General features: G+C 40.5%; 1 protein-coding gene across 3 annotated transcripts in view; it reads left to right on the top strand.

Moving 5' to 3' along the window:
- BEGAIN (brain enriched guanylate kinase associated) overlaps positions 1 to 21174 on the top strand; it is a 166583-nt gene that overhangs the window by 50340 nt on the left and 95069 nt on the right. For all 3 annotated transcript variants that reach the window (XM_014957705.1, XM_014957707.1, XM_014957706.1), the window contains exon 2: positions 4739 to 4767. In XM_014957705.1, the coding sequence (XP_014813191.1) occupies positions 4739 to 4767 (29 nt within the window). The remainder of the gene's footprint in view (positions 1 to 4738; positions 4768 to 21174) is intronic.

Raw genomic sequence — 21174 nt, 5'->3', positions numbered from 1 at the left:
TATAGATTAAATTTTAGTCTTTCTTCCGGCACCACTTGAGTGGTACTTTAAAGCCTCTACAGAGAAATCACTAAAAATTGATTAAGAGTCTAATTGAAGATTGATCCTATCAAATTATATAGTCTGTAAATTTTATTAAATCAAATCTCTTACTCTTGTACCCTATAGTTAAAAAAAGGAAAATGGCCACAGAAGTTCCTATCAATAAAACGTTCATACAACTGCAAGCACAAAAGAAATGCTGAAGTAAAATAATTGTGATTGAAAACATGTGGTAGATTACAAATGTGCCAGAAGTCGGGGATGACATTAGTTGTGAGTGAACTCTCATTTACAGCTCTACTCACAACGGAAATAAAAGCAAATCCCACAATACCAAACAAGCCAGAGTCGTAACAGTCAGACTAAATGAGTGGTAGTAATTTCCTGCTGCTCTTTCTTTTCTTATACATTTGATAGCAACTAACCAACATGCCAGTCTAAAGTCCACTGAACTCAATGGGAAGACCAGTGAGCACTAAGCCAGACTCTGGGTCCTGTGCCTCCCTCTAAAATGAAACACCTGTTTCCAAGGAAAAAAAAAAAAAAAAAGGAAAAAAAAAAATGAAAAAAAAATAAGGAAAAAAAAATAAGGAAAAAAAAATGTCACCTCCAGGGTATTCCTCCTTTTTCACACATGTATCAGGAAGATGCAGAAGGATGAAAACTGACCTCAAGGAAACTCATTACACATCTGGAAGATCTGAAATCTCATGATTGCTTGTCCTTCAGAAAGTGATAATACAATAAGGAAAAGAAACAAAACCCACAGTATTTTACCAATGCAGTCACCAGGTGTATTGAATAGAATGATAGATATTTTATTTTTAAAAATTTTGGTTCAAAAATCAACACTATAGACAGCAATCATATAACAAAAAAATCCAAGAATTTGATCATTAGGGGATCACAGTATTTATCATTTGCTCTGCTAACTTGAAAACAACTGAGAAGTTGTCATGCTGTCTGAAACAGAACCATATTCTAAAGGGAAAAAAAGCCACAGTACAATTTCCTGGAGTTTCCATTAACAGCATCCCTGCTTTCATTCAAGCCAGCAAATTACTTTTTGGTCAAAGAATATCAACTTGCAATCTAGAATATGCAGGGAGGGGGTGGGATAATTTAAAAAAAAAAGATAACTGATTTGCCTTTTGAATACCTGCTCCAAAATGGACTTTCAAATGCTCAGCACTTTCAGAAAAGGAGACTCTTGTCATTTGTCCTGTTTTACACTTGCTTTCTTTAAATACTTGGAAACAAGTCAAGTTTCTACCAGCACTCTTAGGCTTTGCCTGAAAGTGCTTCCAGGCAAAGTTGCCACACCAAGTACTTCTGTACAAAGGAAAATCAGTCTCAAACCAGTCTCAGTATTTTAAGTACTAGACTGATAATGGAAATGTAGGATATTGAATTACTGAGGTCAACCTTTTTGTTGAAAGGAAAAATTGTTATTTTTAGGCTGATTAAACAAATTCTTTAGTGACACTGCATTGATATGGTTAAAAAAAAAAAAAGAAGGTATTTAAATCAAATCTGATATTTCTGTGATTAAAGTTAATTACTGATCTTAATTAAAGATATTTTATTAAAAAAAAAAAAAAGTCTCACAGCTTCAATCACACTGCTCAGTTCAGGCATCAAGAAGCACTTGAAATAAATCAACCCACTAGCAGGTAGCAACTTATAAATGACATACCATAAAGGACATTCTCATACCAACATTTACTTCAGTCTTTCTGCTTGAAATACATCCCACAAGACTTGCAGAACAAGATTGGTCCTAAAAGTGCCCAATTCAGAGCTGTTTAGAATATATTTTAAAATCAATTCAGTAGGATATTTCAGATAGGAGCCTTCATAGACAGCAGTGGGAGGATGATATAGCCTCTAAACTTTCACAGGCTATATCAATGGCAGGGATCTGGCTAGAAAACAGCAATTTTGCCATAGTAAAAATGTCACCTTGTGAAAACAGAGTTGTTTCAGAAAACCACCAACTTCTGAAATAATTTTGAGACGCTAAGGCTTTTCTTGGAGAAAAAAAATGCAGAAAAAAAAAAGGGTAGAAACAGAAGAAGCAGCAGAAGAAGAAGAGATGGAAAAGGAGGGGAAAAAGACCTTCCTAAGGAGCACAATTATCTAAAAAAATATACTGCTTAGGATGAAAGGTACATTTCTACAGATGTTCTTATCTTTGTTTTTACCATCTGAAGTTCCTATATGCTCATTTGACTCTCTAGCCTTAAAGCTAGGACATTTCCCTGAAAAACAGCTGGACTCTAGTCCTTTCGTCTGCTCCTATTTATTTGCTGAAAGCGTATTCCCATCAAAAGAAGTGACGGAGTGTTGCAGTGCCACAGCCCAGAAAGGGCTCTGACCTGGGTCAGAACATTTTCCTTGAGCTGAACTGAGCTGAACCCATCGCTCCCACATCAGAGAGGAGCCCTCTCTTTGCTGCACAGGCTGCCAGGGAAAGGCAGAGGACAACATCCCTGATGATCCAAAGGAAAATTGGCCATGTTCCACAGAACAAGTAGCTTTTACTCTGAGGAGGTTAAAAAAAAAGCCCTATCATGGGGGGGAGGAAAAAGTGAATAGTTCAAACGGAAGTAATTGCAGCTTGGTTTAGTTTTCTGGTTTGTTTTGGTGTCAAGCATTTGCTGTGCTTTTTTCCCTACTAATTTCCTGTCGGGATTGGCAGCCAATGACTCACCTGCAATCACAGATGAGTATAGCCAGAAAGCCAGCCTACAGCTTCTCTTCTCCATCCTGCGCCTTTATCACACAAAACAACCCCCACTCTGAAGCCCTAAGTACAGCAATATTCAAAGCACTAGGCAAAAGCAAGGCAGCTTCCCCTTATGTCTGTACATATTGACATAATAGAAGCACTGAAATCAGATATTCCAAGTACTCTGTCTTCATGGGTGACTGCCACAGTTCAAGGCAAAGCAGTAGTAAGTGGCCCTGGGGAAAACTATGTCCCACCTGCCCAAAATGACAGGAGCATGATGAGTAACGCAGTTTTTGAGAGTTTGTCTACAGAAAACCAAACTGGGAAGCCCATGAGGCTGCTAGTAACTTCCCATGCCCAGGAAGAACACCCCTATGGTTCATTTTCGGGTGAACAATATTTAAACTATTTCCTGCATGGATTCAATGGATAGAAAAAAAATAGAGAAAGAATTATAGGTTCCTACATTAGATTTTTAATCTGGGATTTGCCATGGGCAACCCTGTGCTTTCAACAGACATGCAGAGACCACGTAAACATGTATTATATCCATTACTGGGAAGCTGAGGAGGGCTTTTCCTGCAGCTGGCTTCTTGCGTACCAAGTTATGGTCAATGCCTAAAATCCTTAATGCATATCATCAGAAATTATCATACAAACACCAGCCTGACCAACAACTTACCTAATGGGCAAATCAAAAGTAAATGAGAAGAAGAGAAGATGAGTGACCCAATGGAGAACCCACAATTTGTCATTTGGGATGTTTTATTAAGCAGTTTGACAAATTTCCTGCTGGTTAACTGATTAAATTTACATTTGCCTATTTTTAATCTTTAATTTATTTCATACTCAAATATGATTGTTAGCCATTAATCAATAAGGTTTAAAGTGTTCATGATTAATGGGTAATGCCTTCGGTATAAATAAGAGATTCTGTGATGCTGGGATTTATCTGGCTCTAGCGATTGCAGGATTGCTCTGAGTGCTCATTCCTTAGTTACAATAAAGCAGGACCAGGAGGATTGATGAGATTCTGTGCCAGCGCTGTGATAAAATGAAATGGAAGCAGCTATTAAGGATCTGTGCGAGATAATGATGAAAAGAACCCAAAGGGTTAACAAGACTGTGCTTTTGATATAAGTAGTGTCGGAGAGATTAATGAGTCGCCGTGCTATAGATAAGTAGGGCTTTACGGCATCCGTACGGTAAAAAGCAGACAGATTAATGAAACGACCACCTACAGCTCTGCCGGGATGTAAAGATTGGGGGCTATAGGAGTTCTGAGCTGCTGTCTAAGGGTTAATGGGAGCCTGGCTGCAGCGGCAGGACCAGCGGAGTTACCGGAGTTTTAAGCTACAGCCTGGGTGAGTAGCAATGAAAGGGTTAATGAAAAGCTTCCATGTATTGAGATGCTAATTGTCAAGATAGTGTATTACTTGAGGAAAGTAATTTGATTACTCGAAACTCCCACTAAGGGGGCAAGCTTGTGTCCCTTCCATCTGTCGGGGCTCTGTGAAAGATGATGAATTGAACTCAAAACTCACGTGTGATGAAGTCACTGTCGTTTCCCCGCCAGCAGAGCACTGCTGCCATGCCCACCGAGCAGAGGGGAGCACCGCATTTCAACTTTTCCTCCCAAACCCAGGAGGCAGAGTAACCTGTTACTTGCTGCTGCTCGCTGCTTTTTTTTTTTCCCCCTTCCCTCCCCATTTTCTGCCTCAGCGCTACAACTGAGTCATTCTGTTGCCCATGGCTCGTGGGTATACAGTGCTCCTGCAGCGTGCTGCATTATTCCCCAGTTCATCTGTCAATGTTATTTTCGGCTAATGCAGATGTGGGGTTCGCTTACCGTCGCTTTGTAGACACTTGTCGAAAACCATTTGGAAAGCCTTAACTATGCATAAATCTGCAGAGTGAATGTTTTCTTTCATTCACTTGCTCCTATTATTTGATTTCTCGTAGGCCTCTGCGGCAGAGATGGAGAAAATAAGGTAAGTGAGACAGTTTATTTACATCTCATTATAGAGAAGAAATGTTCTGTTGCACAATGGACGATACAGGCTCTTGGAAAATATTTTGCTTAATACGATCAGTGTAAAATACTGGATTGCATGATAATGCAAGGGAAGCTGTGCTTTAGAGACAAAAGAAAAGGAATGTGGTTATTCTAGTAATCTATTTTGCAGGGATGTCAATTCAGAAAGGATGTTTTACTCACAAACATGTTTTATTGCCAGATGCAGAGGATATTTGATTATATAAATGTTGTAGTCACTTGTCCATTTACTGCAAGAGCCTGCCATTCCATTTAATGAGGAAAGTGGATCAATAATTCATGATAAAGCTGAAGAAAATATAGGCTTGACTTCAAAGCATCTAATTTGTGGTTTGTTTCAATAGAATGCTGTAACATTGGTGTTCGATTTTTGTTTTATATTGTATACCAGCCAGATAAATCTTGTCTTCTCTGTGTTTAAAATGTTGTCATACTGTACCAGTTTCTCAGCACATCTCTCTGCTTTAAGCAAAAGGAGATGGCTTTTATAAACATAAGTTTTTCATCTCGTGTCCGAGTGCAAGTCTGCTTTGGGGGATATTGCTTTTGTGTATGCTGTTAAGAAAGAAAAAGAAAGAAGAAAGCATTCTAGCCCCTTTTAAAAAATAAATGAAAAAATATTCAAATCCTGTCTGTTAGTAAAATCAGGCATTATCAAAGTGATAGGTAAAAGCTGAACTTTTTACTGCCTTTTAGATACTTTACAGATTTTATTTTAACAACCCAAAACATTGGCCGTGGTTTTGGTTTCATTGGACAAGCCCAAATTCCTTCTCCGATCCTGGTGACTCAGTTTGGTTAGTGACAGCTATTGTCCAAGCACAACTTTTTAGAGTTTGGAATGGCTATCCTGAATTATTAGAAATGCAGAAAAGTTCTAAAATTCTGGAAATAACTGGGGAAGAAGTGGCAAATGTGAAAGAACAGAGATTTGACCGGGTGTTTAATGAATTCTGGGCTGGAAACAAAATCTTGTTTTTCATTTGAGAAGGAAACTATTAAGTCTCTTAAAGTGGACTTGAAGATGCATGTCCAAAAGTTTCTAATAGAATTTATTTATAATGTGCTTCAGTTGTACGTTTTTTTGTGGTGTCTCGTGACAATGAAAGTATTATAATTTTTGAGCTGAAAGAAAAATGCTGTGTGATGTATTATGGTTTTGCATGTATATAAGCACTATAATGTTAAAGCTGTGAGTTTTTCCTGAGTAATGACTGAGAAAACATCTCTGTATGTGGTCCTGCATTTAGTAAAAATTCCAAACAAGATCATCTAGGGTATATGCACACTCATGTCATGAATAACTCTGTCAGAAGATGCGTGCAAATATATATTTACATGTTTGCTTGATAAGCATATGTGCACAAATGCAATACAATACTTGTAATACTTTCCTGAGCATGCCTTGGCCTCTGGTTTTAGTAGACAGGCTCCTGCCAGATTTTCAATAACGGGCTGCAGAGCCCAGGAGAATGAGCTCAGGAATGTATTGAAAGAGAAAGAATTTGTTATGACAAGAGTAAACGAGCATAAAGCTCCATTTTCCTAGCACCCTAGTTTTGCAGCTGTCAGGCGTGCAGGAGTCCTTTCCTCGGTGCTCGAGCACTCTATAGATGGAAAAGCCCACAGTGCCCTGCCGAAGGCAGAGGGAGTTTAGCTATTAACTCCAACAAGAGAAGGGTCAGGCTGTGTCAGGAGTTTGTTAATTAAATTTTCTGTTTACAATTCTTGTGTATAAAAGTTGTTTCTGATGGATGTTCATCTCCATCACCCAAGCAGGGGCAAGGCCAGTGCACAGGCTTCCTGGGCTCCCGAGCGGAGCAGTGAGCTGGGCTGGGGGAGCTCCGGCAGGACCCGGAGCAGGAGCTGTGCTGCTCCATCCTGAACTTTTCCAGGCTCCCTCTCAGTAGTCATCATCTTGGATGCAAACTGACAGAACCCTCAGCAGTTTAAGGAAACAGTAACGAGCTCTGGAATCATTTTAAATACTGGTGAACCCACAGCCCTGAGAGAATTAGGTTTTTCCTAAACCTATCCAAGTCTGGCACCCAGGTGAAAACAGTTTGCCTTCTCTTTTAAGCACAGTGGCTTCAGAGAGTCCATGAAGAGATACAGGCTGAAGCCAGGAGAAGAAAGAAAGAAACAAGTGGGAAAAGGGCAGGCCAGGAGGAAAGAGGGTTTTTTTGTTACGTGTAGAAACCAGTGTAACATCACAGGAGAAGCCATTCCCACATGATACTTGAATTTGTTCTGCCCTATCCCCTGAACCCATCTCCTTCCCTACTCTCTTTGCAACCAGCTGAGGATGTGCCATCAGCTGGGAGGGTGCTGGCCCGAGAACCCACGCCAGCTGCAGAGCTGGGGTGCACAGAAGCTACAAGGCTCCTGCAGAACGGGAAGAAGAAGGGGGTCTGGGATGAGAAAAAGGAAACAAACTAAAGCTTTATTGGAGAAACAGGAGAAGAGGAGCAAGGTGAATACCCACAGGGTAACCAGGCTGAGAACCCTCAGGGTTAGAGAAATCCGTGTTTGCATTCCACAGTGCACTTCAAGCTAAGAAAGCCTTGTAAATATGAAGGTGCAGAGAATCACACTTTTCAGTGGAGCTGCTCCACACTGACAGTTCTTGGGAGCTCATGGGTCCAAAAATTTTAAAAAGGCAGCTCTGGAAGCCTTTGGGTGAGCTTTGCCCATTCTCCTGCCTGGTGCATCTGGGGCACGCTCAAGGAATGGGGTGGCCAGGCCCGTTCAGACAGAGGGGCAAATGAAGGAGCCTACAGAATTGATCCAGTGATGCCCCTTTAATCAGCCCTGAATTCACTGAGCCAGGATAGCACAAGCAGTGGTGCAGAGAACTAACACACCTCTCAGCATTACATTCCTTCACTCAGAGTCTAGCTGGAAAGAGGCAATTCATCTCACATAACACAGTAATAGTTCCCCTTGCAGACCAAGGAGCCATTATAACCTGCAATGTCACATCCTGTCCTTCTCAGCAGGGTCTTGCCATGACAGCATTACAGGTGGAAGCAGCAGTAGGAAGTAGAGGTGGGAGGTTATCAGTATTTAGCCTGACACAGGGATGACTTCCTCTAGAAATGGAAACATGCCATTTTGCGTTAGAAGAATCAGTTACTGCAATGAAGCCTTCACACTGTGAACAATTCTTAGCAGTACATAGTGTTTATAACATCTCAAGGTACCAATATATTAGGCAGGAAGCAAGGTGAACTACTAATCACAAACCTCTTGAGGATCTGCACTTATGTAGGTTAACTGTGTATGGTTATACAGTCACTTTAAACATTAATTACTTCTGACTACAACCATTTAAATACAGTTTTTTTTGGATCTGGTTCTTCTTCATGTCTATAAACAAGGACTGAAAGTCTTCGTTAAGTACAGTAAGTTTCAAATATACCTATACTATCTTATTTTGACTCTTGTGCTACATTTGGCGCACAAGAGAAGCACATGCCTTCCAAGTCTGAGGCCTTGCAGATCTGTGGTGGCTGGCACAAAAAATTACATTCTGGTACTCTGAAAACTGCTCCTTTAAGTCAGATTGAATCCATAGCATTGCTAGATGTGCAAACGAGAGACCAGTTCCACCGCAACTGCTGTATAAACTCCTGGTAGCTTTTTCTTTGCTTCCATTTAATCCTACTTGAAATACAGGTAATAACTTTCAACCTTTCAAGTGAAAATGTTGTAAGTTTTCACATAAGAGACCTTCAGATATATTTTTGTACACAAATATTGACCAGATTCTCAGTGTTTCTTACCCTGAAGAGTATCTCATTCCACAGTAAATGACAGTTAAGGTGACAAATATTGTTCAATAAAAGCTTTTTCTTTTTTTAAATACACTCCTAAAATTTCAGTGACAGTTCAGAAACTCTATAAATCAATATTTTTAGTTCTAAGCTTTCAAGATCCACAATCGGCTGAGCTGTGTATCTAAAAGTACATAAAACAGGACACATCATCACCACTATCAACTGCCAGGCTCACATAATTACTGCCTGTAAGAAGGCTGACTTTTTACTTTGCAATGTAACCATGGTATTCCCCATCTGAGGATTACTTTGTTTTGGTAGCATCAGTACTGACACTATACTAATCATCCAAGGATCTCTGATAAAAGTGATCCATGTCTCAAGAAACCTGTGAGGCAAGATCTTTATTTCATTGTGGTCCTTGTTTCTGAGCATATGAAAGTGAAGTGATTTATTTTGCCCACACAGCTGGTAGTAAGTCAGCAGCGCAATCCAAGTCTCTTGAATTTTCAGACTTTTCTCAAGCATGTTTGAGTTCATCTGCGGTAAAGAAGGAACATCAGTCGCTTCAAAAGCAATGTCAGAGGCACGTGCAGTCCTAGGGAAGAGCTTCTGCAGTAGTCTAGTGAAAATGTGAATACCTTCCTAAATGCCCACTAGATCATGCTGCCTTCCTTGCACTTGGTATAAATATAGCCCTCTTCATATGCTAATGAACACAGTGCAATTTCCTGCCATCCCCACCTTGCCCTTTTTCCTTCTCTCAGCCTGTATCTACATTAATTTTACTGTAGTTACTTGAACACCAAGAGAAGATTTTTTTTGTTGTTGTTGTTTCCGGAAAGTTAACGACCAAACATGGTTTACTTTACCCTAGGTCTTGTCTTCACATCCCCAGCTGCTGTGCTGGGAGCCACTACCTGGCACAGAGGTACGATGCCACAGGACAGCAGCGTTGCTGTGCAAGCAGCAGCTCCAGCATCTGCTCAGCAGTGGATGCAGGCTCGAGCTGATGCCGGGACTTCAAAACACAGCTGAGGAGACAGGAGAAGAGATGGCACAGGGCAAGTTCAGAAGCAACAGAGCTTGGGGAGATGCTGGTGTGAAAGGGCCATGAGTTTGGGGTCATTAGAGGTTATAGTAGAAAAGTCACCCCGCTGAGGGAATATTGGGTCCGTTTGAAAGAAGGAGGAAAAAAGGAAAAGAGAGCTGCCTACTTATATTCAAACAGGTAATGCAGGTTTTCATTTTTCTCTGCTCTGCAAGATGTTTTCATCTCCCAGGCAGTCCCAGCAGCAGTGACAGCCCTGCAGTGCTGTTTTCGGCACATCTGGTTTGTTCATGCTGCCATCCCAGGTGTGACTGCAGCACAGCTAAGCCACACCTCTCTCCTCCCGAGGGACTACATGCAGCCTCAAGTTTGGTGGTTGTCCAACCCTAGCAACAGGAGCAATGGACACACAAGGATATATTCACAGCCCCCAGGGGAACTATAGCCTTGGAACTGGGATCGTTTGGGGGGCAGAGCCATGCTGATCTACATACACTCGCACCTCTGGGAATTTTATTAATGCTGCCAGGGACACAGTCTGCTTGTGCAGCTTATACTGAAGTCCATCCCACTTCATTTCCACTATTACTGTTACCTGTGCTAGCCAGTCAAATTAGCACTACATAAGTGAAGCAATAGGGTTACTGTTATGTTGTCCTACTACCCTGTGTCCCAACTGCTGTCCGCTGCTTGGAAGAATGATCTAAAAAAAAGATATGCCTGTATGGAAGGAATCATCTCCAGTCACCTCCTGTAACAAGTGTTGTGTTATATCTTTTAGCTCTAGGTAAATGCTTGGTGGAGTAAAAGCATCCAGCAAACAGGAAATGTGACAGGAACAGAAAGTAGAATAGATTCAAGCTGAATGAAACCAGGTATAGCTATGTAAAGTGGCCTGCAGGGACAAGTGGGAGCTGAGCAAACATCTGAAGAGACCAAGGAGGTAGGTAGGAGGAGATGAGCCATGCCATCAACTGGGAGCTGCAATGAGTCATGGGGAAGAGGCTGGACCTAGGTGATACCAAGCCTACAGATAATGCTCTGCCTACCCCTTTCTTGCAACGCGAAGTGCAGCACTGAGCAATGCCATAAGCTGCTCAGAAAAAAAAGAGGGGGGAGCATTTTGGACAAATATTTATGGAAAGAAAAAAAAAAGTTCAATTTCTTACAGTGTTTGTGATTAGTTCAAAAACTTTGTAGCACAGTGAGGAGCTTCTAGAACACATGGGTTTTTTGTTGGACTTTCCCCATCACCCCCCAAGAAGATGGGAAAAGTGGATGCTGGCTGCATCCCCTCTATTGCTAACAGCAACTAGACTCTGGTTTATGTAAGCTTTCTGACCAAAGCTATCGAGGGATGTGTGCTGAACAGTAAAAGCAGCGATTTACAAAGCAAAATGTGGCAATGACTGCAGCAGTAACAAAACAATCTTAATAAGCTGAAGAGTATAAGAGGTTCCAAGCTGCAAACCCCAGGTGTTTCAAGGGCAATATAGTTTGTGAACCACACTTGAGTGTGTTCTGTGGTGAAATCAAGTACAATTTGAATGCTTGCTGCTACTACAGTGCACAGACTGATGAAAGGAAGGAGATAAGTTGTCTGCAACACTTTATTACAGGCTTTTGCAATTGCCAGGTCCGCTGCTGCTGGCATGGCTTAGGCAATTTAATTTACCAATCAATTCTTTGATTTACACACAAGTGACTTTCGAATGCATTCAAATAAGAACTCTGTATCACCACATTTGATTCAATGTTCTTTAAAAATCAAAAGCATCTGAGATAGATCAAAACTATTAAGCTTTTCACATTAAAAAAAAAAATTGAAGGGGTTGAGTTGTCTTAATGTTTTAATGATGACCTAGAGCCAGCTTAGCATGAAGTACAATGTGCTGAAAAATAGGCAGCAGATAGCATAATCATGCTTTTTGGAATTCATGAATATGAGGTTTGTATAATTTACAGAGCCCTCAAGCAGGATAGCAGGATAATAAGTGCCTGTAGCTCCTTACTGGATTTCTCTGATGCGTGTGACTATCCTACTGCTCATGTGAACTGCACAACTCCTCTTATTCAACTCTTCCAGGAGTAACAAGATCCACCTCAGTCACTGCTCATTGCCTGGCTTGTAATACTGGGGTAATGTTTGTACTGGGGTAAAAAGGGCCTCCACATCACATCTATTTATGTTGCCTCTTAGAGGATGACTTTCTTCATTATATGTATTTGCAAAGCTCTGAAAAGCACTGAGAAATCTAGTGTTCATCCTGAGCTTCCCCAACTATCATCGTGTCAGCAAAACCATAACTGAGAAGCTGTGTGTGAGAGAACATACACACGCATCAGGCAGCAGACTTGCATCTAGGGGGGCAAATAGTATTTGAGAGCAATATTTTTGGCAAAGCAGTAGCTGAGTGACTGACGTGACGTACTGGGACCTCATGACTACATCAGTGCCATTTCAGCTACTCATAACAAAATGAAAATTCTGACCAACACACCTTGATCTTTAAAAGAAGGAGGAGAAAGAGAAGGAGGGTGTCCCAGAAAACAAAGAAGAGCTTCAAACTGTTTTCTGGAAGCCACTGAGTTCTTCAGGGTGTCCCTGCTGTGCTACAAAGACCCTCATGTTCACAAGAAGCTTTCATGATTCAACAGCTCCAAATTGCTGCCCTCTGTTCAACAAGACCAAGTCTCATATCCATGTCAGAGCAAAGGGCCTTAACTTTGAAGTTTCTGTACAAATCAGGTCAAACAAATGAGCTCATTTTATATTTCTGTTAGCTGTAACTGCCATTTAGACAAGAGGATCAGTTTAAGGAGCTGCTCTATTTTTAAGGCCTTCCAAGAGCTATACTGGAATTCCCAGCAATGAATGGCAACTTAATCTTTTCCCTCACCATCCCCCAAGAGCTCATTCTTGGAGTAGGCAATTTAAAGAGATAAGCAATCAGCACTCCTCTTTTCTGTGCATTTCTGTTTAAGAAGTGTTAAATCTTTGAGCTGCTATTTAACTCAGGGATGTTGGCTTAACCAAGGTACTGCACAAATTAACAGTTTTCAATGCTTCACCTGTACAGAGTAGTCTACAGATGGAAAAAGAGATTGTCTATATATCTGTATAATTGGTCTTACTGCCAAGAAGTCCTACAGATGTAGGTGCTTGAAATGACATTTAAGTAGCACTAAATGCATGGCAAATGACTTTGCATTCGCATATTTAACTAAGTTTGTAACTGCTGGGTCCCTTGCCCTTTGAGATATTATTTCCTCTTGATATGAATCCAATCTCTACCCTGTAACAAGGAAGTAGTATTTCCAGGGAGTTAATCGGAAACAGTCCAGACCAACATGTACTAAATATATTCCAAGACTTAATACAGATCCATGAGTGGCTGAAAAATAAATGTTTTGCAGCTCTACCCATTATTCTTAACAACTCAGCAGGGAACTAGTAACAAAGTATATTCACAGACAGAGGCACATCCTTCATGATGAGGAAAGTGCTGTTTTCTAGAAGGAAATAAAGATTTTTAGACTGCATACAAACAGTCTATAGCACTGAAACAGCTCTGTTTGAACTGAAAATGAATTGTACATTCAGTTTTGACTCTCAGCTGGTGAATAGCAATGATGTTTTTATTTGTATTTGCATTCTGATTTAGATTGATGAGAGACCGACAATTAAAGAGTGAAAGATCGAGTCAAAAATAAGTTCAAAATAAGAAACCCAGCAAACTAGCCCAAAGCAATGCAAGCAGAGCGGTGAAAGACAGAGCAGCTATGATATTTAAGTAAATTACTTGGAAAGCAACACATTGGAAAACTTGATATTCCTAGTCAAAAAAAAAAAAAAAAAAAGAGAAAGAAATTTTTAATAAATACCAAGAAATCCACAGCCCTGCTCACACTCCTTGCATAAAAACCACATGCTAAAAAAAAAAAAAAAAAAAAACAGAGCAAGAAGTTTTTACACAAGTCCAAATAGGCCTTCAGTCTTACCCTTTCCAGTGCTGAATTCATAGAACAGGCTCTTGCTAAAAGGAGTGCATGACTGACCTGGCTTATTTTTGTCCAAATCTTCAGAGCAGCTGGCCCCAGTACCCCCACTCTGCTGTCTCCTTGCAGCCTCGCACACAGTGCCAGGCAGTCACACAGGGAAGCGCCTGGTTTCTCAACCCACATCAGCAGCGTGACCCTGCCAAATCTCAGCCTCACCAGTTCCGCTTCATTTCTGACCCCTCACAAACCCTTAGGAAGAACAAAATCTTCCTGGCTTGTCCCTGTCCTTATTGTAACAATGCCACCAAGTGCCATGAGCATGACAGGCAGGCTCCTGAGGAGATTTTCAGTTCACACTGCCTAGGACAGCCCAGTTAATGGCAGTCTTTGCTCTGGAGCCCCTAGATATCTGAAAAGTTCAGGGGCAATTAGGCGGGTGTAAAGAGATAGAAAGTCCCTTCATTCACTTTGCTTCTATTTTCTCACTTGTGGAAGGCAAAGCAGTCCCCTTGCCCTGCAGCTGGAGCTAGAGACCCCTTGCTAAAATGATATTGCCAGTTGTGGAGTCCCCTGAAGCATGTTTCTTTGGTTTTATTTTATTTCTCCAGAAGATGCGGCCAGTTTGTGCCTTGTCTTTATATCAAATGTTCTGTATTTAACTCTTTCATTACTGGAGGAACCAAGAACAGGAAAGCTCTAGGAGGTACACAGTTCTCCCCAGTCCCATGTGAAGGAATGACCAAATTCAAGAGTCTTGGCTTTTCTGTGGGGAAGGTTGATTATCCCTTTGTACAACTCAAGAGGTAGCTCTGGCAACAGAACATATGGGCAGGAGAGGGAAGAAATGAGTCATAGGTAGAGACAACTGACATGAGTTTCTTCGGGCCAAATTTAGCTGACCTATACTGTTTGTTAACAGAGCAACTCCCCCCCCTCCCCACTTCCCTCCTTCTCAATCCACAAGAGAAATAACATAAAAGTAATGGAAATTTTTTTTCTGAGAAATTAAAAGTACAAGAAATTATACCACTAAACAGGTAGTCTGCTAACAAATGCCGGTTTAGAGGAGTAAAGCTGTCTTGTCTATACGATGCAAAAACTTCCAGATAACAGGAAATTCCTGACAACAGGAACATATTTTCTTTTCTCCACCTTGAAAAAGCTGCTGATGCAGATATTTACAGTAACTGTAGACTTCAGCTTGCTTTCCTTGGTAGATTCAGTTACTGGAAGTGATGGGTTTCACATGCTGTGAGCTTCTAGAGGGTTTTCTTTACAAACTAGGACTGAATATCATCTAAATGTAAAAGACAAACACCTCTGAGAGACATGTCCCATTAATTCCAGCACACAGTGCACTTGGAACCATTTGAGAGAAACAATGCTAACCTAGCCAGTTTTGCTTAAAATACTTCGAAGGACATTTGTTCTCATCTAAAAGCACTTTTTTTTTTTTTTTAATGCAGTGAAAACCCTCCCATGGTCCAGCGTGGAAAACAAGTGTTATTTTAACCTAGGAATATGTAGCAAATAAACGACAGCAGCTACATGTTACTTGGATTCAAGGAACATGGAATATGTAATTTACAGTTTTGATAGTAAAATTATAATGAATATTTCTCTGGTAATACAATGTAGACTGGACTATTCTTCCGTGGTTTTGCGGTTGCTTTGCATTCTCATTTCCATCCCCTGAAGAGCTCTCCAAATCCTACCGCACAGTAAAAACAAAGTTTATCAGGATTTTCATCTTAAGTTTCCTATAGCATTGAACCCCTAATTATCATGGCATGCAGAGCAGACATTTCCAATTAAATTGCCAGCCTGGATTTCTAGACCATCCCATCTCCTTATTCATCATCTCTATATACACAACATCGGGAAAGCATCTTAAGATATAAATAGGCGTAGATATGGTTGCATGCTGAATTCTAAGTAACCGAATGAATCCATTAGTGCATCCTTGGAGGACTCCAGTTTTTCCCAGAACTGCAGCTCCTTTTTGAGTGTTATCTACCTCATTATGCATAGATTAGTTACATTATGTATTGGTTTGCACAGACCACACAGAAGCTGAAAACTCTTAACTACAATTTTGCAGAGACATTAATGGAATCAGAAAGAGACTCAAGAAAGCAACATATTATTTTATGTAAAAGGTAATGTTATTTATACTTTTTTGCATTCATGTGAAAAACAAAACATTCACTTGATACTACTGTCACTCGTATCTAGAATGTTGCCTGCTACAATTCTGCATTAGTTGGAACCATAGCTGGCGTACACCTACAGCATGGATTCAAGCTATACAAGTTTTTCCAAATCCACTTAGAACTTTTTTCCTTATAACTTTGCCTTCTGCCATTGTGAAAGTTGCAGTTAACTAGTCTCCAGTTCACTGGCTCATAGCATTCTTTTTAACAGCAGAATCAGTAAAATCAACAAAAACTGTTGTCGCTTTACTAGTGGCAGTTCTTTTACAGAAAGCTATTAGTTGTATTTTCTATTCTTACCCTGACTATTTTCTTCAGCACTAGAAATTAGGGCATTGGCTTGCAGAGTCATGCCCTGATTGCTGAAATTAAGGGCAATTATGCAATGGAAAGAGGAAGTATAACAGGTCACAGATTGTATATCTGCTTGAAATGCAGGTGATGAAGGTGCTGCCATTACTGAGTTCAGAAAATGGACTGAGGTCTAAAGCTTTGAAGGATCTGACAGTCTTGCTCTACAGATGTGCAGACATGGGTTACAGCCACAAACATTAGGACTCTCTCAGAAATACTGTCAAGGTTCAAAGGATTGTCTTCTTTTTCTTCCTTGCTCCCTTTTTTTTTTTTTGAGCACTGTATAAATCACAAACTTCCATCTCCTTAGGGGAACACTTAGCACCCTTTCTAGTGTAATGAAGAGTTTCAGCTAGAAGCTGGCAATCTTTCATGGGCAAGGAGCCAAACTGTATTTTTTGTTCTAATTTAGAGCTTAAACATGTTGGTAGACAACACTGAGAAGCTGGGAGCCACTGCCTCTCACAGATGCTTCTCTCAAGATGCTGTGGATCCCAAATCCCCGGCCCGTGCTGACCCTATCAGGCTTGCACAAATCCCCTGACATCTGCAAACCACTGGGAGCCCCTTAGAAGGAATGCTTTATACATGTGCAGAATACTGTTGGGGTTTTTTCACCCCCCCTGACTCACTCACTCTGCATCATTTGACATTTTAACATATTGCCATATTAACCACCAAAAGTCTGAACCGTGAGGATGACTTCAAACTTGTATTTACAAGAGCAGAGATGCAGCGGCATATGGACCACCAGCTGGTGAGAAGTAGGAATGGTACTTTGTGGAGTTTGAGTCACTAAGTGATTTAAAAAAAAAAAAAAAAAAAAATAGATCATCTTCTGTACAGTCAAAAAGTTAGAGAAAAGCTTGGCTTCTTAGAATTGGTGTTGTTTGAAGGGACAACTGCAAGAAGGCCAGCACCCAGAAAGCACAAAGTCTGGAAGCATTAAATAAACTAGAAGCTATGTTGTTTATTATAAGAGGTATATGCAAACAAGCTGTTTCCTGCTAAGGCTGTAAGAAATAATACCACAGAGGGAGTGATGTGAGACAGGTTAAAAAAAAAAAAAAAAAAAAAGAGAGAGAGATGACAGTCTGTTCCTCTTAAACAGAAGGAATAAGAATGACTTTGAAAGCGAGGGTGACACCGGGGGAAGTGTCTTTTTATTGAGGTCATAACCACCTACACTCAAATTCAAAAGTCTCCAGCCTTTTCCCCCACCTCTCCCTAGCCTTATGTCTTTTCCTCAGGTGTTGCCACCCCTTCACCTTCTGGAGGGATTCTCCTTCGTGCTCCATCAACAGCTCCACCTCTTCCCCTCCCCAAATGGTGACTCGAGCTGACATTCTGTAGACCTCAAACATTTCCCAATCCAGCAACTTTTGGGAGATTAATCACTTATCTTACTTGGTTTTTTCCTTCAGACTGCTGTTTTTCACCACTGTTTTCACCACTCCAGGAACAGTTGAAAACTCACTGCCTAAGGTGATGCAACTGTAACAAAGACTAATTTTCATCAAACTTCAGAGGATGATGTTCACTATTCTCCTCAATCCCAGTCCACTTCATCAATCTTTTCATTTTAACTGTTTCTCTAGAAGCCCAGGTGAGAAGACACCCAGGTTTTAGAGGGCAGTTCTGGGGTCTCAGTCTGCAGTGCTGCCGAGGGCTGTTCTCCTCTCACCTGAGCTCCCTGGCCAGCCCTTCTTGTTCAGGAGTAGTTTCCATGGCTCTCTCAGAGAGACGCAAGAAGAGGGAGTCTCCTGTGGCTTCATCAATGCACAAGCACAAGCTGTCTTTCAATAACTGGGATCTTTTTGGAGAAAGTAGTAAACAGAAAAAAAAGGAAAAAAAAAGATTTGGCAAGGGGAAAGATTCATAGATAAACATTTTTTGTAATGTAATGGGGGAGGAAGATATAGAAGGAAAGGCCTGTTCCTTCAAAAAATAGAATATTGTCTTGGGACTATTAAATAACAATATAACTAATTACAAAGATAATTATCTTCATGCTGGAGCACCAAACAGCTGAAATACAGAAGCTGCTGAGAGCACTTACTATAGTAAATTACTGAAATGCTTGTCATGGTTTATTCTGCTGAATTAGGGTACTAAAAGAAGTGTGTTACATTATTTCTCTATTGACTCTTCCACATGTGATTATTTATTATTAGATTCATAAGCATGAATCAGACAGGAAGGTCAAGTAACTAATGATTCTGGAGGTTCATCAGCTCTATAGAGTTATCTGCACTGTAAAGGTAGATACATCGCTACCTGCATAATGAGAATGATGCAAGTAATCATTAAATTGCTTGAGTATCAGTCACATAAAAAGAACCCCAAAACACCAGATCAGCATGTAAAGCATTAAAATTGTAAACATTGTATTGGAGTTGTAATGTAAAGGAAATATAAAGCATGTATTTTTTGCCTACCCTTCCTTGAACAAAGTGCAGAAACACAGCAGAGAGAGAGAAATCCGAAATCATTACTTTCTGCCTCTGCACTGTGTAGGTTTGTCTGGCCAACAAAGGAACATTTGCACTTCTAGATGCCAACCAAGTCTCAGAAACTCTCTGTGACTCCTGCAAGCATTACTGCCTTCCTAAAGGTGACTCTGAGAATGGTTAAGTGACTTCTCCAAGTTCTTTGAGGGGCTTTTGTCAAAACCAAGACAAACATGCAAGTTATTACTTTAAGAGGGCAGAGAACATAGAGCAAGAAAATTAAGTTCTTGCTCCAGCAGTAGAATAACCATTTCTGAAATAAGTAGTTTCATTCAGCCAAGGAGCAGGGACAAGTTCCAAAGCAGAACATCCCTTAGCAAAATCAAAATGCCTATGGTACTTCTTGCTTCCTCCCTGTTTCACAAATTATTTCAAAACTCACTTGTGACTTTTTTTCTCCCCATCACTATTTCCTCTCCACAGCATGGTAGCATAGACCCCTTATGAGGAAAGATGTAGATACACCAACTTATCCTTAATTTGTCCCTAGCTTGTCCCCAGGTACAAATAATCCCCACAAAACCAGTGCTACTCATTGCACAGATACAAACCCTCGATATCACTTAGGGATACCGGAGAAGCATCACTGTATACATTCTTGCAAGCAAAGTGCTACTAACAGTACCTTTAAGACCTAAATTCACCACCAGTGTGAGCAGACTCAACTGCATTCAGATGAAAATAGTTACTGCAGTTTCTACAGGTAATATCTTTGATTTATTCTGATGTTTTCCTGTGCATGAGAAAAGGTCAGTCAATAAGGAGTAAAAAACATAGTGTGAGATGAAGGCAATTAACATTACTTCAGTTTCAACGGTGGGTCTGCCCCCACCCTCGTCCTGACGTCTCTCAGCTTCAGAGAGAGAAGCCCAACTCTAACTACCATTTCTGTGCCCTTTTCAGCTTATGGTAATTGCTGTTGTGTAGCATCACAGTATTGGTGCCTTTGCCTTATCCTTCTCCGCATTTTGCTCAGGCAGCAGCAGGAGAATTTTCTTTTGATTTATTCTTCTAATAAATCGCTTCAGCGATGTCAGAATATTAGAGCTGCCTATTATCTAAAGGTTTCTTTGCAAATTCACATTAAATGAAAATGTAACTTTTCAGTCATTAATGCACTGAAAGAAGTTGTGGTTAAAGGAGGAGATGGATGGTTCGGAAGCTTATCCATTACATTTAAAAGCAAATTATCAGTGACAGAAGCTAGGTGAAACAGGCAGCAGGAGAAATCAAAAGACAGATTGAGATATCAATCAAAGAGAGTTCCAGATCCTTTTCTTCTTGCACGGACCACTAGAGGAGGCATTTAGAGGGATGTAACAAAACAGAGAGAATCTTATGCCACGTGGGAAAAGCTGAGGCATTTTTGCTGCCCAGTCACTGAGGGTAACACGTGCTGTGCCCAGGCAGGAGGAGCAGCAGCACGGCAGCGGCTGTTGGCAGAAAACTGCTGATGCCATAGGGTACCCCACATAGACTCCTCCTTACAGGTCCAAAAGGCAAAGGTTAAAGAAACCAAGGGGCCTGTTTAGCAAGATGGAACTTTGTAGCCAAGCTGGAAGCATCCTTACAGGAAAATTCTTGAAACAGACAAGTTTAAGAAATTTACTTCAAAATGCAAATAGATACTGCAAACATCTCAAAGGGGATTCAAGATTCAAATGACTATGGATCCGACCTTTAACTTTTTTGGGCCTCTGTTTTCATCTGTAAAATAGGGATGATGGAGACCTCTTTCCCAGTCCAAAAGGAAAACATGAGTTAAGCATATAGAAAACTATGAGGCACCTCCATGAAGTGGTTATCTAATTCAAATACAGGTGTGGGTGGGGCACAGGAGTTTATTGATTAGTACTCCACCAGAGAAAGATTCAGAACTGCAGAAGAGTCATTGCATAATAAGTTCATATTTGCTATTTGATGCTTTGTCATTAAAAGCTCATGAATTACTTCAGTCATCATTAGATAAATACGGTATCACCGTACTTTCTGTGTAGTTCTTCACATTTGAAGTTATACACTTGCTTTGACTTGGAAAGAAACAGGGTTTTTTTACAGTTTTTGATCTTTGTATCTTTTGCTCCCATCCTCAGAAGTACTGTTTGAACTTTAAGTTGTGCATTATAAACTGCATTCTTGATATGAATCTCCCATATTTAGGTGCTCTGATTGTTCAAAGGACTCTCCAGCTGGGTAGAAAGACTATTTGAGTGCTAATACAGTGATTGTAAAGAATGGGACATCAGTTCCCATTTTAGAACATAAATCTTGGCAAGTTTGAATGGAGTATATTCAAATGGGAACAAATGGACATTTTAGGCATGTAATTTAAAACAAAACATTCAGCACTTACATGAATAAGCTCAGCAACTGCAGCTCCCCTAGCCCAGCGTATAGAGCCTATGGGTGACAGTTCCAAGCTCTTAGCTATCA

Source organism: Calidris pugnax, unplaced genomic scaffold, assembly GCF_001431845.1.
Source record: "Calidris pugnax isolate Ruff unplaced genomic scaffold, ASM143184v1 scaffold211, whole genome shotgun sequence".
NCBI classification, from domain to species: Eukaryota; Metazoa; Chordata; class Aves; order Charadriiformes; family Scolopacidae; genus Calidris; species Calidris pugnax.
Note: the sequence above shows the minus strand (reverse complement) of the source record. Positions and strands in the feature narration are given on the sequence as shown.